Source organism: Delphinus delphis, chromosome 11 (assembly GCF_949987515.2).
Source record: "Delphinus delphis chromosome 11, mDelDel1.2, whole genome shotgun sequence".
NCBI lineage: Eukaryota > Metazoa > Chordata > Mammalia > Artiodactyla > Delphinidae > Delphinus > Delphinus delphis.
Window position 1 is genome coordinate 22,117,345 of NC_082693.1, and position 17,469 is coordinate 22,134,813.

The window sequence follows — 17,469 nt, forward strand, 5'->3', positions numbered from 1 at the left end:
TACAAACTGGAAAAGAAGAAGTAAGACTGTCACTGTTTGCAGATGACATGATATTATACATAGAGAATCCTAAAGACGCCACAGAAAACTACTAGAGCTAATCAATGAATTTGGTCAAGTTGCAGGACACAATATTAGTGCACAAAAATCTCTTGCATTCCTATACAATTATGATGAAAAATCTGAAAGTGAAATTAAGGAAACACTCCCATTTACCATTGCAACAAAAAGAATAAAATATCTAGGAATAAACCTACCTAGGGAGACAAAAGAACTGTATGCAGAAAACTATAAGACACTGATGAAGGAAATTAAAGATGATACCAACAGATGGAGAGATATATACCATTTTCTTGGATTGGAAGAATCATTATTGTGAAAATGGCTATACTACCCAAAGCAATCTACAGATTCAATGCAATCCCTATCAAATTTCCAATGGCATTTTTTACAGAACGAGAACAAAAAATCTTAAAATTTGTATGGAGACACAAAAGACCGCGAATAGCCAAAGCAGTCTTGAGGGAAAAAAATGGAGCTGGAGGAATCAGACTCCCTGACTTCAGACTATACTACAAAGCTACAGTAATCAATACAATATGGTACTGGCACAAAAACAGAAATATAGATCAATGCAACAAGATAGAAAGCCCAGAGATAAACCCACACAAATATGGTCAACTAATCTATGACAAAGGAGGCAAGGATATACAATGGAGAAAAGACAGTCTCTTCAATAAGTGGTACTGGGAAAACTGGACAGGTACATGTAAAAGAATGAAGTTAGAACACTCCCTAACACAGCAGGATCTTTTTTGATCCATCTCCTAGAGTAATGGAAATAAAAATAAACAAATGGGACCTAATGAAACTTCAAAGCTTTTGCACAGCAAAGGAAACCATAAACAAGACCAAAAGGCAACCCTCAGAATGGGAGAGAATATTTGCAAACGAATCAACAGACAAAGGATTAATTTCCAAAATATATAAACAGCTCATGCAGCTCAATATTAAAAAAACAACCCAATCCAAAAATGGGCAGAAGACCTAAATAGACATTTCTCCAAAGAAGACATACAGATGGCCAAGAAGCACATGAAAAGCTGCTCAACATCACTAATTATTAGAGAAATGCAAAGCAAAACTACAATGAGGTATCACCTCACACCAGTTAGAATGCGCATCATCAGAAAATCTACAAACAACAAATTCTGGAGGGGGTGTGGAGAAAAGGGAACCCTCTTGCACTGTTGGTGGGAATGTAAATTGATACAGCCACTATGGAGAACAGTATGGAAGTTCCTTAAAAAACTAAAAATAGAATTACCATATTATCCTGCAATCCCACTACTGGGCATATACCCTGAGAAAACCGTAATTCAAAAAGACACATGCACCCCAATGTTCATTACAGCACTATTTACAATAGCCAGGTCATGGAAGCAACGTAAATGCACATCAACAGACAAATAGATAAAGAAGAAGTGGTACATATATACAATGGAATATTACTGAGCCATAAACAGGAACGAAATTGGGTCATTTGTTGAGACGTGGATGGATCTAGAGACTGACATACAGAGTGAAGTAAGCCAGAAAGAGAAAGACAAGTATCATATATTAACGCATTATGTGGAACCTAGAAAAATGGTACACATGAACCGGTTTGCAGGGCAGAAGTTGAGACACAGATGTAGAGAACAAACGTATGGACACCAAGGGGGGAAAACCGTGGGGGGGTGGGGACGGTGGTGTGCTGAATTGGGTGATTGGGATTGACATGTATACACTGATGTGGATAAAACTGATGACTAATAAGAACCTGCTGTATAAAAAAATAAATAAAATTTAAAAATTTTTTTTAAAAAAGAAAATTTTCCAAACATACTCATGAATCGTGATCTTTGTGGGGATTTCTGTCCAGAGCCTGGCATAGCGAACAGGCACCACAGACTCCTGGGGATCCCGGTCAACATGCATGTGCAGCATAAGGCGACAAAAAGATGCTCGGAGGTCAAAGGGCAGGCTCTCATCTGACATACACCGCAGGATCAAATCAACAGAGAGCTGTGTAGAAATCTGGTTTATGGCCAGATACTGGCGATCCAAGCACATCCTTGCAAAGAGATTTAGCTGGTACCTTAAAAATATTAAACATATTACATTATTTGTCTTATCTAGATAAAATTCATAAATATTAGTATCAATCAGCATCTACTTTTATGATTCCAATATTTCCCAGTGTAGGTGATAACTGGTGTAAAACTCTTCTGGTAGTAGGTTAAGTGATCAAATGACAACACACAGGGCTTCCCTGGTGGCGCAGTGGTTGGGGGTCCGCCTGCCGATGCAGGGGACATGGGTTTGTGCTCCAGTCCGGGAGGATCCCATGTGCCACGGAGAGGCTGGGCCCGTGAGCCATGGCCGCTGAGCCTGTGCGTCCGGAGCCTGTGCTCCGTGACGGGAGGGGCCACAGCAGTGAGAGGCCCGCACACCGCAAAAAAAAAAAAAAAAAAAAATGACAACACACAGATGAAATCACCTCTATGCCCATTCAGTTACAACTTCTCTTACTTGTTCCAGCAACATATATCTGGTGGAGAGTGTCATTAGGCTCTCAGTTCTCGGTTTCCTAGGTCTGCAAATACACTAAGCCTGTAGGCTATGGACAACAGCTCACATGAAACCATGTTTCTCTGCCTTTCCCAGGCTCACTCAGCTCCAGGCTCTGGTATCTACACTCCAAGGATAGACTCACTCAGTTCCCAAACCAAATGTGATCAATCCAAAGGCATCAGTACACTTGGATTCATCAGCCTCCGAGATCCAGAAAGCAGCCTTTGGCTTTGTAGCTGTAGCTACAGAACCCAGGGAACACAGTGAATTCTCTGCCTTTCTCAGATTCCTGTCTTTTGGGCCCAAAGTTGCCCAAGGGCTTCTGTCTTGGGTTTCCAAGCCTTAGACTCAAAAATGCCAGCTAGTTTCTTGCTCCCAATATACTGACCACCAGGAACTACCATTGAAATTTCGACTGCCATATGCCCCCGCTGAACTTTCACAGCTAAAGACACCAGTTTCTCTGAAGCCCTAGGTCTCCACATAATCACAAGTGGTATATACATAACTACCAGCTAACTTTCTCTGAGGCCACCCCTACAACCGGATCAGCTTCCCCAACCCCAATTTCACCTCCCTCTCAACTCGATTACCTAGGTCCCAACATGTCTCTCACCTGCACCCACACCAGTCAACAAGAGGAAAAAATCCTTTGCTGCACAACAGTTCCAAACTAGTGGGAAACTAGAAAATTGCAAGTGGTATATGTGGAAAACACAGATGTTTACATTTACTGTGAATACTTTAAATAATAATAAATATTTCAGCTACCCTAGTTCTGACACAACTTCTTAAATTTCTTCTTCATAGATACCGAACTTTTATAGATGTCAGAGAATCATCTCTCAATGAATATGTGAGACTAAGAACTACCATTCTCTACAATACTTAACCTGTAGTAGGTAAGAACTTCTAAATCAGCCTTGGTGCCTTCTTTGGCTTCCTGAGCAAGGTGCCTGATAGCTTTGCCGTGAGGTTCCTTGTTGCTGTCAATCCAGTAGAGCCAAACTTCTTCCTCATCAATGTCATCTGAAAGGATGGCGCTCTCCATGGGGTTGTCTCCTTGCATTGAGACCAGCCTTGAAATAAATAACACACACAAAATCTATGAACAAGCTCATTCAGAAACATGATAAGGAACTGTACTGCTTACAAATAATGAACAGGATAGGATGTCTCCATCCTCTGGGCTTACTTAGTTTGAATGAGAATATCTGCATTGCCTGGGCTCAGCATAAATTTGCAGATGAGTTCTTGAGTTACAGGTATAGCCGTGGTATTAGACACACAGAGATCTGATAAATAATCCAAAAACCTGACAAGAGAAAAAATTAAATTGATCATTAACAAAAAGCATCTTATAAAATCATACCCCCAAATATACTTTGAGATATAATGAAACTGACTTTCTAGATATATTTTTAATATTATTTCCATGCAACATTTTTCTAATGTGTTGCGTATCTACCGCACCATTAGAAACAAATTAAATATCCAATTATTTGTATTTAGGACAAATCTTGTTTCCAAAAATGATATGTTTGCTTTTATTTATTTGGTGATAGTCATCCCACAGCACTGTGACTTGTTATATTTACAACATCAAAACAAAGCCAGATCAAGGCTAATGTTGTACTGAGTAAAACAGACATACAGCACATACTTAATCAACATGAATATGGCCTGGTCAAGTCTGAGGCCCAATTCTACCTTCTAACACTTATTTGCTTGCTAAGTAAGAAAATTTTGTCAATCTGCTTGACATTTCTGCATTCATTTCTCCCAGATAAGGCAGCATGGTATAAGAGACAGGGTACTTGGTGCAGAGTCAGAAACTCTAAATTCTGTTCCTAGTTGGTCTCTAGGCTTCTATTTTCTCATCTCTAAAATGTGGATAATATTATACGACCAGTGTACTTCATGAGAATGTGCAAGGGTTTAAATGAGGCAATGTATTGAATTGAATGAAATATGAATATATTTTGAAAAACTATGGGGTACTATAAAAACACAAGTTATCAGAGTGAAAATCAATTACACTTAAATATGTCTATAAAGGGTTTTGATCTCCTATAATAACTGTTTATGGTACATAATTATTATAGCAATAAGCCCAACACTGTTTTGTCCATGAAACAAGTCGAACTTTAAAAAAGTTCTAAAAATAAAGCAAAAAGCCACAGTCCCCACAAGAAAAGAATACTGCATGAACCACTTCAAACCTTGGCTCCCGATTTCTCCTGAGTAAACTAACAAATGTTTCTATTTCTTTTGCTGTGATGTGTTTCTCTAGTAGTTTTCTGTTGTTGTGCAACAAAGCTGTGATGGTATCTTCTGCCAAAATATCATAGCCAATCTGGGATTGCATGACACAGAAATTCTTAGCAATATATTCCTACAAAGGAGAAAGACTGTCAGAACGCACTGACAAACAGCTCAAAAATAACAAGTTCTATTAGGGTCAGCAACATTGATTAATTTATTCATAACAGAAAACTCGCTAAAAATTATTGTTAAAGAAGAGCAAATAATTCTTTAGTAAATAGGATATCTGAGGAAGGAAATGGAAATCTATTCGCATATACCTCATTCAAATTATAACAGAAAATTACGTGCCTAGTAATAATTTTTCATACGGGTGCTTACACTCTTACAAGTGAGAAAAACAAAAATAAACTGAGTTAAAATGACAATTTTTTATGACATGTTAAGAAATGATTTCACCAGTATAACAGACGCCTTTCTTCGAACACTCACTAGGAGCTATAACCTAGGATTCTGGCATAATTATAGAAACAAAAATGATTCTTTGACATTTGGTTCATGAAGCATGAGCTCTATACCATTACATGATGATCCCAGGTGAACTTAGCTGATTTCCTTTTTGTACATATACCACAATGACCTATTAAATCTCTTTAAAATAATGATAAAATTTCACAGCACTTTTTGTCTTTAAAAAGCATCCAACAAGATAATGTGATTGATCACTTTATTGATCAGATCCATTCATCCAAGACATATTTCTGAAAAGCCATTCCAGGTAGTTTGCAAGACTAGGGATGCAGCAGTAAGACAGATAAGCTCCCATAGAGCTTACATCCTAGTGAGAAGGGGCAGTCAATGAGGTAGTAAATAGGATCATTTTACATGTTGAGAAGTGAAATGAAACAAACAGAGGGATGGGAAAAGGTGACAACTTGAGATGGGGTAGACTCTTGAAGAGGGGACATTTGCCCTATGATAGAAGTGATGGAAATGATAAAAAAAAAAAAAGGAGGCAGCCGTGGGGAGAGAAGCCATCGAGCAGTGGGAGTACCAAGTGGAAGGCTCTATAATGGCGGAACCCAGTCTTCGGAGTTCTGTAAACACAAGATGGCCATTGTGGCTGCAGTACAGCGAGCGAGCAGAAAGCAAGAGCTGACGTGGCAGGTGAGGCCCTTGCGAGCCACGGTGAACACAGAAACATTCATTCTTAGAGCAAGAGAAAGCCACTGGCGAGCTTCCCTCATGCATGGTTCCATCTGCTCCTTCTTCCCACCACCTCGCCTCTCTGCCGAGCCACGTCTCAGCCAACCACAGCACTGGTAAGCTTAACCCCATCCACAACCCAAAGTTTTCACTTCAATGTCTTGGAGGTTCTCCTTGGGGATTTTTTCTATGATGGGAAAATCTATTGATTAGAAAGTGCTTTTGCCTTAAGATTTACTGGAACCTACCTGTTCCTTGAAAATGCTACTGGTTACGCAAATCTCATTATATTCTACGCAGCAATTCTGTGGCCTTTTTCAAAATGATGGTTTTGTATATTGGGTACCAGTTGTAAAGTAAATGTCTTTTATTAGTGTATCATTTTAAAGATATGTATTAATTTATACACTCGTACGACTATGGTAATCAGACCCCGATATAAGGCAAACCTCCAGATGTTTGATAAATAGATCAAGATGTCAGTAAATAATCAAACGAAATTAGAGGTGTCTCCAAATTCTATAAATAACAATAAACAGAAATTCAACATGAAAGACTTGGGTTAGTACTAAATCACAAAAGAATTCCCTATTAGGACTCTACAAAATATAGGTGAGGATAAAGGAGAAGAAGGAATTATGAAGAAAGTAGAAAGTCTTTCTGCTCATGCTTTATTTTTATTATTATTATTATTTATTTTTGGCTCCATTGGGTCTTCGTTGTTGCACACAGGCTTTCTCTAGTTGCAGTGAGCTCTTCACTGCAGTGCGTGGGCTTCTCATTGCGGTGGCTTCTCTTGTTGCGGAGCGTGGGCTCTAGGCATGCGGGCTTCAGTACTTGCGGCATGTGGGCTCAGTAGTTGTGGCTCACGGGCTCTAGAGCGCAGGCTCAGTAGTTGTGGCTCACAGGCTTAGTTGCTCCGCGGCATGTGGGATCTTCCTGGACCAGGTCTCAAACCCGTGTCCCCTGCATTGGCAGGTGGATTCTTAACCACTGCACCACCAGGGAAGTCACTCCTCAGGACACCAGGCATGGGAGTCCCCAGCTTAGACAGGGAGGAGTGAGAAAGAACTTTGTGCCAGACCTCGAGGGACTGGGAAAAGACACCAGTTGAGACATGCTGCCTGGACAATCTACTAGGTACTAGCAGAACAGCCAAACCAAGGATATCCGGTGCTGAAGCACAGGGCAGTGCTATGGAAAGCGGGTCCACAGGACCCTCCCAAAGACTGAGTGTAACGGAGGACACACACATTAGGGGGTCCCATGGTTCTGAGGGTACCAGGTAAACCCTGTAGACCTATTGATTTTTTCAGTTAATTCAATCTCTCTCATAGACTACTGCATGTACTGTGGCGTGCAGGCCTGTCTAGCAAAGTAGATCTTTCTAGGCCCGAGAAGGGAAATGAGGCCACAGAGTGACCGCCAGTCCCACCGCCATCCCTGACCTCCGCTGAATAACATGGCCCTGGTATCTGGGGCTTCTCGGAAGCTGACTCTCTGAGTGCTGTCATTTGACGTTCTGGAACTTAATTTTCCTTCCAATAAAACAACATAACTTTACCTACATTACCTTGCCATCTTAAAGGAATGCAATGAAGTTGGGAAAAACAATTCCAATGACAAGCATTTTCAATTGGGAGGAAAAATGTTTATAACTAGGATTATATTAAAAAGCATTTAAGAATCTGTTTATATTATCTGCTTCCTCACTCTTGTCCTTGTCAAATTATTTATCTTCTGGTTAATCTGTTTTACATATTCTTTTTAGACTTTTTCTTAATCTTTAAACTGAATTTCAAAAAAAATGTATTTTCACACTTTTTTTTAAAGCAATTTTTTTTTCTTGCCAAATAACTTTTAGACTACTTTCGAGGCAGTACTATGATTATTAGGACCCTGGGTTTGAATACTGGCTCCAGTCAAAACTGTGTATTCTTTGGCAATTTATTTAACCTCTCTGTGCCTCAGTTCTTCATCTTAACCCAGTATTAACCAAGTTATGTTGTGAAAAGTGCTTAGAACTGAACCCGGTAAAATGTTAGCACTCAGTAAATACTACTAACTATTCCCAAATAACCTGCAGCCTCCAGGCCTGACAACCTAGCCCCTCCATGGCTCAGCCCTACCTGCCTTCCCAGCTTTCTCTTACAGCATCCTTCCCCATGGACCAAACTCATCAGTGAAGTTTACAAACTATGTACTCATCTCTCCAACTGGCTAAGAGAAACATGGGACACTAATACACCAAACGATAATTAACTGAAAGCAATGTTATATTCAGCAAATGTGTATTATTGAGCACATTGCAAAATATTATATATATTTTAAGACAAAACTGAGACTTAAAAGAAACTTCACTTGCAGTTGGGAACTTTTAGCTATATCCCTGGACACACCTGGGTTCCCTGTCCTCCACAGTTAGGAATGTCTTGGGATGAAAGTGCCCTTTCTAGGATCCATCATTCTCTTTTCAGAAATATCTCTTCACTAAAATGCTTGTTCCCATACAATTTCTGAAAATGATTTTCATCCAACCCAAATGCTTCTTCTCCAAGTGCTCTTCCTGGGTTCCCCCAGCTGAGCTCCTCTCTCTCCTGAATTCCCACAATGCTCTCCTATCTCTCCTGTCCCCTCTATGCCTCTACCTTATGTTTCAGATGTACATGTCATACCTTTTCCACCAGACAATGAATTCTTTGGCCTACACACAGCGATTTGGTACTGCACATGCTCCTGGAAATGCCAAAAAATGTCTCATTCATCTTTACATAACATATCCAGCATGGCTCCTGCCCAGCAGGAGCTAATACCATGCACATACAAGGACTTAGACATCCTCCCCTGACAATTCTAACTTTACATGGAAGAATAAATACATATGTCAGCTCAATTACATTTTAAGTCATTTTTGTGTGTTGCCGATATAAAACATTGCATTGCAAAGCAGAATTTCCCGTTCCTATTTAAATGTCTTAGAACAGTTACCAAAGAACTTTGCCCATACTTTAGATATTAAACAGAGGTAAAAAGGAGAGCCACCCTCCACCTGATTTTTCCGGTAGTCCTGCTGTGAATGTCTCAGCACACGGTAGCACAGCCTCAGCATGTACTTGTAGGGGGCATATCTTTGATCCCCCAGATCTTCAAGTCTCAGCATTGAGCCTTCTCCGGCTTTCTCCTTAAAGGGTGCTTTCAGAATCCCAAATACCTAACAGGAAAAAAAAACAACCGCTTATTCTGATGAATGGAGGTGCACGTTTTGCAACATTGCAATAAACAGTGTGTTTTATTACACTGACTGGAAAACACTTTTGTAATATTTGAATAGAATTAACGTAAAGTAAAAAATAAAAAAGATTTTTTTAGGATACAAGACCAACATATTAACGGACAGAAAAATACTGCTAAGAGGATTCCCTAAATTGAATGACGAAAAATATTTAAATAAAATGCTTAATTTTGTTTAGAAATTCTATTGTATTAAAATAAAAATATAAAGATGTTAGGTTGTACCAAGTTACATGAACATATTCAGATGAACTAAAATATAGTTTGATTTCGATAGGCTTTATAATTCTATTATTTTCTATAACTTTCTAGAATCAAAATAATATAAGGAAAATATTTACTTTTCATCTGAAACTGACATCAAAAAACTGCCTCCAAATATTGCTTTTAAACCTCTTCATAAAAGAATTAGTTTATTGTTTCTATACATAAAGATGTGGCCAAATCAATGAATGCATAAGCATTCAAAATAAATAAGGAGCCATATGGGCAGCTAGTGATACCCAGTGACTCAGATTCTTCTTGTAAGAAGATTAGCAGTGGGAAGTATTTAAAAATCACCAAGGAACATAATTCTTTTAGGCAGCAAGACAGCAGGTAGGATCACCTGGAGATGAACTGGTAGGATAAGCAAATTGTTTATGAAAGAGCAACTAGGCAAAGATATGAGGAGTCATACAAGAAAGCGAAACGGAATGGAATTATCCTTTGTAGTTCATGAAATATAACATGAATTAAAGTTTCTTCAGTAATTCTATATTCACTAAACCTTGAATTTTATTATCTATAATACTAAAGTAAAATGTTTGACATATGTTGGTTGAAATAATATTAATAAATCATTCAAGGTCCTAAAAGTCCTTGAAATCAAATGTTTTATACAAAAGAAATGCTAATGTCAGAAAAGGCTTTCTCTCATTAGATTTACAACCTTTACTTTCTTTGAGAAAAATGTTGATTTTATATACTCAGACAATCAGCTATAGAATATTAATTGACAATATGTCTACTGTCTTCCTTTCCCAACTCCACAAGAACATGTATATCAACAACATAAATTTTATTTAAGTATCTTCCTTCAGTCCACAATTAATGCATGAAGGTAGGCATGTCCAAATGTGCATATTATTAAGGAGTAAATTAATTTACTGGCATGTTATGAACAATTTCAGGAAGACATAGCATAGAAGCAGCTCTAGACTTTCATGGAAAAAACCAGAATACCGTATAGAGCACTTGGGAGCTGATGAATAGACTGCCCTACTTTTCGAAGGAAGAAAGGGAAAAAAGTAGGAACCAAATGGAGATGGCAGCTTTCAAGTTCCCCTGGAAACTGTACTTAAAAAAGCATTACAGCATATTTTCTGGAGACAGTCTGACCACGGAGGTTTTTAAAGGTCTGTGATAGGCTGTCTCCAAGATGGCCCCCAATGATCCCTGCCTCCTGGAATTATACTCGTATGGAATACTGTCTTCTTGACTGTGGGCTGGATTTATGGACTCACTTCTAACTAAGAAACAAGGTAGAAATGATGAGATGTTACTTCTAAGATTAGGTTACAAGAAAACTATGGCCTCCATCTGAAGGCCCTCTCTTGCTCTGTCCTGGATCTCTCACTTCTAAGGAAAGCAAACTGCCGGCTCTTGAGGCAGCCCTGTGCGGAGGTCCATGCCAGTGAGCTGGAAAGTGAATCCTCTCCCATTTGAGCGTCGAGGTGACTGCAGTCCAGCCAACACCTTGATTGCAGCCTGTGAAACACCCTGAGCAAGAACTGTCCACCCCCAGATTCCTAATCTGCAGAAACTGTAAGTATCTGCTTTGCGACACTAAGTTTTCGGGTAACTTGTTACACATCAATAGATAACGAATACAAGAACTTTCCTGATACTATAATTCAAAAAGATAAAATATGAAAAATTAGTACATGGAAACATTCACCTGTGCCAATATGTTTTGTTCCCTCATTAACTTCTGACGTTCTCGGTTTGGCTTGGTGATTACCACATCCAGAACGTCTTGTCCATTGTTAGGTACATCAGCAACAAAGAAGATAAGGTCTTCCAATAATTTGGTCACAAACCTATCATAAAACAAAAAGGAAACATTATGGTGTGCTTAATTTTGGAAATGTATTTAAATAAACACTAAGAACTAAAATACTAGGAAAGTGAAAGTATTTTATAATAATTATTTAATTAACAAAATACCTAATGCAGTTAATATTTACTTAAATCTTTATGAAGAGCATACCTTTTTCAGTTACTCCAACCCGACCCCACCTCCACCTCTAATCAAATATCTGGAAACACAACTATGAAATAAAACCCTGTGAGTCCCAAAAACAGATGTGTTGAGAGCATTTCACCTATCCACAGATGCTCTTCCATGACTGATTACCAAAGAAGAGTATTTCTGCTTTAAGGGAGAACAGCTAAACTAAATTCCTTTTTTTAAATTATTTATTTATTTATTTATTTTTCTTATTAGTCATCCATTTTATACACATCAGTTTATACATATCAACCCCCACTGCCCAATTCATCAAACCACCACCCCCACTCCCCCGCCGCTTTCCCCACTTGGTGTCCATACGTCTGTTCTCTACATCTGTGTCTCTATTTCTGCCCTGCAAACTGGTTCATCTGTACCATTTTTCTAGGTTCCACATATATGCGTTAATATACGGTTTGTTTTTCTCTTTCTGACTTACTTCACGCTATATGACAGCCTCTAGATCCATCCACGTCTCTACAAATGACCTAATTCCGTTCCTTTTTATGGCTTTTATTCCATTGTATATATGTACCACTTCTTCTTTATCCAATCGTCTGTCGATGGGCATTTACGTTGCTTCCATGACCTGGCTATTGTAAATAGGGCTACAATGAACATTTTGGGGTGTATGTGTCTTTATGAATTATGGTTTTTTCTGTGTATATGCCCAGTAGTGGGATGGCTGGGTCATACAGTAATTCTATTTTTAGTTCTTTAAGGAACCTGAATATGGTTCTCCATAGTGGCTGTATCAATTTATATTCCCACCAACAGTGCAAGAGGGTTCCCTTTTCTCCACACCCTCTCCAGCATTTGTTGTTTGTAGATTTTCTGATGATGCCCATTTTAACTGGTGTGAGGTGATACCTCATTGTAGTTTTGATTTGCATTTCTCTAATAATTAGTGATGTTGAGCAGCTTTTCATGTGCTTCTTGGCCATCTGTATGTCTTCTTTGGAGAAATGTCTATTTAGGTCTTCTGCCCATTTTTTGATAGAGTTGCTAGTCATCTTAATATTGAGCTCCATGAGCTGTTTATATATTTTGGAGATTAATCCCTTGTCCAATGATTCATATGCAAATATTTTCTCCCATTCTAAGGGTTGTGTTTTCGTCTTATTTATGGTTTTCTTTACTGTGAAAAAACTTTGAAGTTTCATTAGGTCCATTTGTTTATTTTTGTTTTTATTTCCATTACTATAGGAGGTGGATCAAAAAAGGTCTTGCTGTGATTTATCTCAAAGAGTGTTCTATGTTTTCCTCTAAGACTTTCATAGTGCCCAGTCTTACATTTAGGTCTCTAATCCATTTTGAGTTCATTTTTGTGTATGGTGTTAGGGAGTGTTCTAATTTCATTCTTTTACATGTACCTGTCCAGTTTTCCCAACACCACTTATTGAAGAGGCTGTCTTTTCTCCATTGTAAATGCTTGTCTCCTTTGTCATAGATTAGTTGACCATAGGTGTGTGGGTTTATCTCTGGGCATTCTATCTTGTTGCATCGATCTATGTTTCTGTTTTTGTGCCAGTACCATATTGTATTGATTACTATAGCTTTGTAGTATAGTCTGAAGTCAGGGAGACGGATTCCTCCAGCTCCGTTTTTTTCCCTCAAGACTGCTTTGGCTATTAGCAGTCTTTTGTGTCTCCATACAAATTTTATGATGATTTGTTCAAGTTCCGTAAAAAATGCAATTGGTAATTTGATAGGGATTGCATTGAATCTGTAAATTGCTTTGGGTAGTATAGTCATTTTCAAAATAATGATTCTTCCAATCCAAGAACATGGTATATCTCTCCAACTGTTGGTATCATCCTTAATTTCTTTCAGTAGTGTCTTATACTTTTCCACATACAGCTCTTTTGTCTCCCTGGGTAGGTTTACTCCTAGGTATTTTATTCTTTTTGTTACAGTGGTAAATGGGAGTGTTTCCTATATTTCTATTTCAGATTTTTCATCATTAATGTATAGGAATGCAAGAGATTTCTGTGCATTAATTTTGTACCCTGCAACTTGACCAAATTCATTGATGAGCTCTAGTAGTTCTCTGGTGGCATCTTTAGGATTCTCTATGTATAGTATCATGTCAACTGTAAAGTGACAGTATTACTCCTTTTCCAATTTGTATTCCTTTTGTTTCTTTCTCTTCTCTGATTGCCGTGGCTAGAACTTCCAAAACTATGTTGAATAACAGTGGTGAGAGTGGACATCCTTGTCTTGTTCCTGATCTTAGAGGAAATGCTTACAGTTTTTCACCATGGAGAATGATGCTTGCTGTGGGTTTGTCATATATGGCCTTTATTATGTTGAGGTAGGTTCCCTCTATGCCCACTCTCTGGAGAGACTTTATCATAAATGGGTGTTGAATTTCGTCAAAAGCTTTTTCTGCATCTATTGAGGTGATCACATGGTTTTTATTCTTCAATTTGTTAATATAGTGTATCACATTGATTAATTTGTGTATATTGAAGAATCCTTGCATCCCTGGGATAAATCCCACTTGATCATGGTGCATGATCCTTTTAATGTGTTGTTGGATTCTGTTTGCTAGTATTTAGTTGAGGATTTTTTCATCTATATGCATCAGTGATATTGGTCTGTAATTTTCTTTTTTTGTAGTATCTTTTTCTGGTTTTGGTATGAGGGTGATGATGGCCTCATAGAATGATTTTGGCAGTGTTCCTTCCTCTGCAATTTTTTGGAAGAGTTTGAGAAGGATGGGTGTTAGCTCTTCTCTAAATGTTTGATAGACTTCACCTGTGAAGCCATCTGGTGATTTAATCACAGTTTCAATTTCATTACTTCTGATTGGTCTGTTCATATTTTCTATTTCTTCCTCATTCAGTCTTGAAAAGTTATACCTTTGTAAGAATTTGTCCATTTCTTCCAGGTTGTCCATTTTATTGGCATAGAGTTGCTTGTAATAGTCTCTTAAGATGCTCTGTATTTCTGCAGTGTCTGTTGTAACTTCTCCTTTTGCATTTGTAATTTTATTGATTTGAGTCCCCTCCCTCTTTTTCTTGATGAGTCTGGCTAATGGTTTATCAATTTTGTTTACCTTCTCAAAGAACTAGCTTTTAGTTTTATTGATCTTTGTTATTGTTTTCTTTGTTTCTATTTCATTTATTTCTTCTCTGATCTTTATGATTTATTTCCTTCTGCTAACATTGGGTTTTGTTTGTTCTTCTTTCTCTAGTTCCTTTAGGTGTAATGATAGATTGTTTATTTGATATTTTTCTTGTTTCTTGAGGTAGGGTTGTATAGCTATAAACTTCCCTCTTACAACTGCTTTTGCTGCATCCCACAGGTTTTGGATCTTCATGCTTTCATTGTCATTTGTCTCTAGGTATTTTTTGATTTCCTCTCTGACTTCTTTGGCGATCTCTTGGTTATTCAGTAATGTATTTTTTAGCCTCCATGTGTTTGTGTTTTTTACAGATTTTTTTCCCTGTAATTGATTTCTAATCTCATAGCGTTGTGTTCAGAAAAGATGTTTGATATGATTTAAATTTTCTTAAATTTACTTGATTTCTGACCCAAGATGTGATCTATCCTGGAGAATGTTCTGTGTGCACTTGAGAAGAAAGTGTAATCTCCTGTTTTTGGAAAGAATGTCCTATAAATATCAATTAAATCTATCCGGTCTTTTTGTCATTTAAAGCTTCTGTTTTCTTATTTATTTTCATTTTGCATGATCTGTCCATTGGTGTAAGTGAGAAGTTAAAGTCCCCCACTATTATTGTGTTACTGTCGATTTCCTCTTTTATAGCTGTTAGCAGTTGCTTTACGTATGGAGGTGCTCCCATGTTGGGTGCATATATATTTATAAGAGTTATATCTTCTTGCATTGATCCCTTGATAATTACATAGTATCCTTCCTTGTCTCTTGTAACAGTCTTTATTTTAAAGTCTATTTTATCTGATATGAGTAATGCTACTCCTGCTTTCTTTTGATCTCCTTTTGCACGGAATGTCTTTTTCCATCCCCTCACTTTCAGTCGGTATGTGTCCCTAGGTCTGAAGTGGGTCTCTTGTAGACAGCATATATATATGGGTCTTGTTTTTGTATCCATTCAGCATGCCTGTGTCTTTTGGTTGGAGCATTTAATCCATTCACATTTAAGGTAATTATCCATATGTATGTTCCTATTACCATTTTCTTAATTGTTTTGGGTTTGTTTTTGTAGGTTCTTTTCTTCTCTTGTGTTTCCCACTTAGAGAAGTTCCTTTAGCATTTTTTGTAGAGCTGGTTTGGTGGTGCTGAATTCTCTTAGCTTTTGCTTGTCTGTAAAGCTTTTGATTTCTCCAATGAATCTGAATGAGATCCTTGCCCAGTAGAGTAATCTTGGTAATAGGTTTTTCCCTTTCATCACTTTAAGTATATTATGCCACTCTCTTCTGGCTTGTAGAGTTTCTGCTGAGAAATCAGCTGTTAACCTTATGAGAGTTCCCTTGTATGTTATTCGTCATTTTTCCCTTGCTGCTTTCAATAATTTTTCTTTGTCTCTAACTTTTGCCAATTTGATTACTATGTGTCTCGGTGTGTTTCTCCTTGGGTTTATCCTGTATGGGAGTCTCTGTGCTTCCTGGAATTGGGTGGCTACTTTCTTTCCCATGTTAGGGAAGTTTTCGACTACAATCTCTTCAAATATTTTCTCTGGTCCCTTCTCTCTCTCTTCTCCTTCTGGGACCCCTATAATGCGAATGTTGTTGCATTTAATGTTGTCCTAGAGGTCTCTTAGGCTGTCTTCATTTCTTTTCATTCTTTATTCTGTTCCGCAGCAGTGAATTCCACCATTCTGTCATCCAGGTCACTTATCCGTTCTTCTGCCTCAGTTATTCTGCTACTGATTCCTTCTAGTGTAGTTTTCATTCCAGTTACTGTATTGTTCATCTCTGTTTGTTCTTTAATTCTTCTAAATCTTTGTTAAACATTTCTTGCATCTTCTGGATCTCTGCCTCCATTCTTTTTCTGAGGTACTGGATCATCGTCACTATCGTTGCTCTGAATTCTTTTTCTGGAAGGTTGCTATCTCCACTTCATTTAGTTGTTTTTCTGGGGTTTTATCTTGTTCCTTCATCTGGTACATAGCCCTCTGCCTTTTCATCTTGTCTCTCTTTCTGTGAATGTGGTTTTTGTTCCACAGGCTGCAGGATTGTAGTTCTTCCTTTTTATGTATTTTCCTTTGTGCTTTGTCTAGTTTCACATGCTCACAGGGGGCCTTGTGCAGAGACCTTGCATGCAGTGCTTCAGATTGTGAAAAGACAGCACCGGCACTTTAATATGGCGGTGGTGGGATGCCTGCAGAGACTCTGCATGGGACACGGCTCTGAGATCTAAACTAAATTCTTAAGTTAGATTCTTTTCTTTTTCACTATTAACTTAGACTACATTTCTTTTTTTTTTTTAGCATCTTTATTGGAGCATAATTGCTTTACAATGGTGTGTTAGTTTCTGCTGTGTAACAAAGTGAATCAGCTATACATATACATATATCCCCATATCTCCTTCCTGTTGCATCCCCTCCCACCCTCCCTATCCCACCCCTCTAGGTGGTCACAAAGCACCGAGTTGATCTCCCTGTGCTATTTGGCTGCTTCCCACTAGCTATCTATTTCACATTTGGTACTGTATATACGTCCATGCCACTCTCTCACTTCACCCCAGCTTACCCTTCCCCCTCCTCATGTCCTCAAGTCCATTTTCTTGTTTGTTTGTTTCTGCTTTATAACAAAGTGAATCAGTTATACATATACATATGTTCCCATATCTCTTCCCTCTTGCGTCTCCCTACCTCCCACCCTCCCTATTCCAC

General features: G+C 38.2%; 1 protein-coding gene across 3 annotated transcripts in view; it reads right to left on the reverse strand.

Annotated features, from left to right (window-relative positions):
- ITPR2 (inositol 1,4,5-trisphosphate receptor type 2) overlaps positions 1-17,469 on the reverse strand; it is a 527,727-nt gene that overhangs the window by 351,228 nt on the left and 159,030 nt on the right. For all 3 annotated transcript variants that reach the window (XM_060024473.1, XM_060024471.1, XM_060024470.1), the window contains 6 exons: positions 11,318-11,459; positions 9,137-9,298; positions 4,839-5,011; positions 3,812-3,931; positions 3,510-3,695; positions 1,889-2,140 (listed from right to left, as the gene is read on the reverse strand). In XM_060024473.1, the coding sequence (XP_059880456.1) occupies positions 1,889-2,140; positions 3,510-3,695; positions 3,812-3,931; positions 4,839-5,011; positions 9,137-9,298; positions 11,318-11,459 (1,035 nt within the window). The remainder of the gene's footprint in view (positions 1-1,888; positions 2,141-3,509; positions 3,696-3,811; positions 3,932-4,838; positions 5,012-9,136; positions 9,299-11,317; positions 11,460-17,469) is intronic.